This window comes from Diadema antillarum, unplaced genomic scaffold, assembly GCF_040938485.1.
Source record: "Diadema antillarum isolate AM-2024a unplaced genomic scaffold, OU_Dant_1.0 scf00000009, whole genome shotgun sequence".
NCBI lineage: Eukaryota > Metazoa > Echinodermata > Echinoidea > Diadematoida > Diadematidae > Diadema > Diadema antillarum.
In genome coordinates this window covers 149,593-154,978 of record NW_027270898.1, presented here as the reverse complement: position 1 = coordinate 154,978, position 5,386 = coordinate 149,593, and the positions used below count along the sequence as shown (strand labels likewise).

At 38.1% G+C, this 5,386-nt stretch overlaps 1 protein-coding gene across 1 annotated transcript; it reads left to right on the top strand.

Moving 5' to 3' along the window:
• Positions 1-294: 294 nt before the first annotated feature.
• On the top strand, positions 295-1,371 carry LOC139719502 (trace amine-associated receptor 9-like). Its single transcript, XM_071630923.1, has one exon. The coding sequence runs from the start codon at positions 295-297 to the stop codon at positions 1,369-1,371; it is 1,077 nt and encodes a 358-aa protein (XP_071487024.1).
• The last annotated feature ends 4,015 nt before the right edge of the window (positions 1,372-5,386 follow it).

Below are 5,386 nucleotides of genomic sequence, written 5' to 3'. Positions count from 1 at the left end.
TCTGGAACGGTTCATCTTACAGTCACAGCACGACCAGTCAGCACTACAGCTGTACAAAATTCTGGCCTAAACACTGTCGGGACATTAGTCGTCAGCCTTAAAAGTCATTCAGACATTGAAGTCATCGACAGCAATTTGACGACACACTGGCAGCCTTTAGGCAATGTTTCAGATTCTACTGAGATCGTCAAGAGCTACTTATATATTGGAGCAACCCCACGCCAAGACAAAATTGTTCGAATCAAGACATTTCTAGAAAGGAATTTTAATATATCAGAAATCAACCATGAAATTATGACAGAAATCTATACAGAGACAGTAGAGATTGGTACGCCGAATTTTACTGCGCAAAATGAGGAAGAGCCTACAAGCCCCAGGCCGATTTGGAAGTGGCAGTCAGTTGCATGGACATGGGTGACGATTCCGCAACTAGCAATGTCCATACTAGGAATAGTGGGAAACCTGACAGTGATCCTGGTGTTGTTCCAAAGGCGCCACGCTTGTCGGTCAACTGATGCACTGATTGGTGCTCTGGCCGTTGCGGATTTCTTCACATCAGTGTTCATGGTTCCGCTGCCGAGACCACTGAAGGTTCCTGGAACATGGTTAGGGGATGTCTACTGCAAGGTTGTTTACACATCATTGCTCATGTGGGTTTCAGTGGGTGCTTCCGTCTTCATTCTAACCTTGATTCCTATAGAAAGATACATTGCGATTGTCCACCCTCTTCATTTCAAGCGTCTTGTAACACGGCAGAGAGTTGCCAAAGCTGTTGCCATGTCATGGCTGGTGGCATTTTTGGTAAACTTGTACTTATTGTTTGTGGCTGGTGCCAAGGGCGGCAGGTGCACTGAGGTGTTTCAGTCATGGATTGCCCAGATCATCACCGGCTGTGTGCTTTTCCTCGTTCAGTTTCTAATACCAGCTGTCATCATGCTTGTAGCCCAGATTCTGACCGCACTGATGCTCCATCGACAGTCCCGCCGGAGGATAGGAGAAGATTCTAAATGCGATAATTCGAACCCGTCAGCGAAGTATCTTGTGGCTAGGAAAAATGTTCTCAAGATTCTGTTCCTTGTTGTTGGCGTTTATCTCATTTCGTGGACACCAACACACACGGTTTATCTATTGTACAACCTTCGTGTCCTGTCAGCGTCCTATTTATACGGCCCCCTTTTCACTGCTCTAAATGTCCTAGCCTTCTGCAATTCTTGCGCAAATCCTGTAATTTACACGATTCGGAATCCTGAATTCCGCAAAGCGATAGTAGAATTGTTCAAATCACCCACTAGCTCATCAGGAAAAGCGGCTTTGTTCAGCGAAAAAACAATAGGGAATACAGATTCAACAATCTACCATGTCGATGTCTAAGCAACTTTTTCGACGTTAATTCTACATGATCACTGGAAGTAACTATGGGTACAGATTGTTGTAAAGTTACATCAAATATGCACTGAAAATAATAATCTGGCAGTTTTACATCTTGCAGTATGCTTAAAGTCTGTATAAGCTTGTAGATCACCTTGGATTTTGATTAGAAACATTCTCAGTTTACCCTCCCAGAAAGTTTCGAACCCCCTTTTCCTTAGATTCAGATATTGGATTTTCAAACGATTAGATCAGCAAACGAAAACAGAATGAACGAGAAAAGCACTCTGAGAGCGCAGACCTCAGCCAAGTAGCTACTTTCCACCGTGCAGAATTAATGTGCGCCTATCAAGCGCCTATGAGAATATGGCGATCACGAACTGCGTATCAATAGTCAGAAATAGGGCCGAGTTGTCCCTGAGACCGAGTTAACCTGGATCCTTCTGGAATAAAAGTCGGTATACCGACTTTTACTTTTGATCTCAAAATACTCCGAAAGAACTCATCATCCCGGCAAATCGCATCAGCCAGGTAAGTTTCTTGGTAGACTCTTTTGATTATTACAAGCAAATATGAAATTGTGCCAGACGGGTTCTCAAACCCTTACCAAAACTGGCCCATCCTCAGTAAAAGCGTTCAAATACGGAATTTTGGTGTCGCCGACATTCCATGACAGTTTGCGGTTCCCTTAAACCTATTAGATACTATTTAAATGTTTATAGGCCTAATATATCACGAGGACTTTATTTGTTAAAAATAAACACGATCAAATGCGGTTGTCTGCCTTTTTGTATAAAATTTTGCTGTTGAACTTCGTGAAGACCCCAAAAACGCAGTGTCGCCGGCTATTTCAGAATTATGTTTTATTGCTCCTCTCCGTCCACAAACACACTTTCCAAATATCATTTTCATGGACGATGAGCATTATATGTGCTAATCACAATACTCAAAAGGTTCCAAAATTTTTATTGACTTCTTTTTTATAGCCTTTTGAAACCTGTCGCCAAGTTCACCGCCAGATACGTAACCAGTTTTTTTTAGTGTTACAGCATTGCGAAAATAACAAGACTATGCAATGACCCTGTGTATATGAAACCCTGAGGATATGCTTCATACATTGGAAGTACTTAGATTTTTTTGTGCAATAGCTCTTTATTGAGAATACGGTACAATGTTTGAAATATCGGTTTTCTACACTTTTATTTGGACAGATACGTTACATACTTTTCACGCCACCCACTGCGACAGATATTGCAATGTCAGACAATTGTATATTATACATTACTCCTCGGAATGACGCATCGATTCAACATTAAAGTTTAGTACAAGTAAGAAATATTTGGTAGATATCGCTCTCATAATAATATGATCGACCATATACGTTACCACAGATACGTTACCCCATATACGTGACCGAATTTTGCTCATTGGTCTTGTGCTTTCTGGGGATCAAATCTGGTCAAAATTCATCCCTACACACTACATGCTTCGTTTTGTTGGACCTCAGGATTATATTCTTACACCAAAAGGACAGAGAGGTGAAAAAGAGCAACACTTCCACATGATTTTTCTTTCTGCGTCAGTGTCTCACAACTTAATGCCAAGTTTTCCGACAGATACGTTACCACATAATCAAAATGCTGAAAAGAAATTGTAAATGTTTTTACAAACAGATCACTGTGTGCATATAAACTCCAAAGTTCTATTCTATAAAACCCAGCCACTTTCATATTCTATGCAACAACTTTGAACGTTTATTTTACAAGACGAAGCTAAGATTCAGCATATCAGTTTTTTTGCTTTTCAAATTTAGCAGATACGTTACGTATAATTCAGGGCACCCACGGTGACAAATAATGTTATGTAAAACAAAGTGTTCATAAAACAATTCTGCATAGAATGACGCTTCCATAAAGAATTAAAGTTATGTTCAAATGAAGAATATTCAGTAGAAATTGCTCTGTAACTTCACCGACAGATTCATTTACGGTACGCCAGATACGTTACCAAACTTTGAAAGAGTAAAAAGTAGTTTATGAAAGGCTTCCGAGAAAAGTTTCAGTGTTCTGTTGCATATTTATTCTAGTGTTTTTCAACATATGACGAACTACTCAAGATTCATTGATAAGTTGAACAATTATTTATTCATTTTCATTAAAAGGGATGAGCCAAATACGTTACCATAGGTCAAACAACTGTTTAGCATATCGAGTTCATAGAGACTGTACCTATTTCCTTCTAAGTGCCTGCAAAAATATATTTTTAAACCTTGTTTGCATTATCCATCAAAACTTAATGAATATTTATAGTCAGATGGATAAATACATTCAGACGTAAGATGAGAATATTCTGTGAATGAAGAACTCAGCTTTCACATTTAGGGCTCTTTTCCACTACATTTCATAGTTTGAATATTACGTACAATGTTTTAAATGGTTAATTTGGGCTTACATCATTCATTTTTACATCAATTTATGAGGTAAATAATTAAACAGGTGATATTTATTAATTCATACACAACTAAAATTATTACTTATATTTTACCAGATACGTTACCAAAGGTGATTCGATGTTTTTCAAAAGTTATTTCCCCAGGAAAGCAATTCATATTTGTTTTCTGTGGAAATTCCAGATCGGATCGTTCCCTTTGCATGATTTGTGGGATTCGAAACTTTATTTGTAAGCGAAATTTGCTAAAAATACAAAGTGAATCTTAAGGTTATATTTCATTTCAGCAAAAAGCATATTTCAACCTACCACACAGAAATAATTTCTACCAATTAGCAAGGGATGACAACATCTTTACCTCTTGAAAAACCCCAATATCTTTAGGGGGACAGATGTCTTTTCCTGAACAAAAATTGGATCAAAACAATAAATTTAATTCAGAGTCAGGAGTCCATTACAACATGTACATTTGCGGTAACGTATCTGATTGGTGATCAAAAATCATATATGATGCTCTATTTCAATTCATTTTTACTCAATGAATGGCCATCATTTAGAATGTTCCACTTTTTGTTTCGTATTTGACTGGTTTTTGAAGTTTCCGAAAACACATCTTTGAATGTCTTACTTTGTGGTTGATTTTTCGGTTTTGCTCACATGGAATTGAACACTTAATCTGAGAATGGCCCAACTATGTTTTCACTTTAATTGATTCTCTTCTATCTTTGGCAGAAACTAGAGCACGCACTTTCTAGTGCGCGCATGCAAACCTCAAATACGCGCAGCCTGAACTCCAAGTTCATTTACTCTACCTGCCAAAATGTCAAAAATCCTTCATAAATTCCCCGAAAATTTTCAAATCACTACCAAATTTTAATCATCTGTTACCTGTATTATTCTTAAGCTTTCCTGTAAGTTTCATTTAAATCCGTTAACCACTTTTTGAGTTATTTTGCACACGGACAAACTAACTAACTAACTAACTAACTAAGAAACGAACACACAAACCAACGGTAACGAAAACATAACCTCCTCCCTTGGCGGAGGTAATAATACAATACACGTCAATTAGATTACTGTGTTTGCTAAGTACATTTGTGGCTATCCTAGTGTGCACATGGCAATACCGTTAACTGCAGTTTATGTTATCCTTGTCGGTGACCGTTATCAACCTTCTTAGTACACAATTATGACGCGCACCTTGGAACAAGAGGTGGCACACAGCATAATGTAACATTCATATTTTCCTTCAGTTTTTATTCTTCTTACTGTCTAGATTGACATGTTTCCAAATTCAATATTCCACCTACAGTATGCACCAGATTTATCAATTCAAATTCTAAAAATACATAAGCTCCCTCATATAATATAGGGACAACCCCTTTCAAACCTTCTACCGCCACCCACTAACACTTGATGGACCTAAAGGTTTTCAAATATTCCACAAAAAGCTGAAAAAGTCTACCAAAAGAAACTCAATTTAAACACTAAAAATGTAAAACTTCTTTGTGTGGGAGGGAAGGGGATTGAAAAATGCTAAAGCTTTCTCGCCTAGTCCACCTTCACAGAC

Excerpts from the sequence above, each read along its gene's own strand:
- LOC139719502 (XM_071630923.1), top strand. The coding sequence starts at position 295 with ATGACAGAAATCTATACAGAGACAGTAGAGATTGGTACGCCGAATTTT.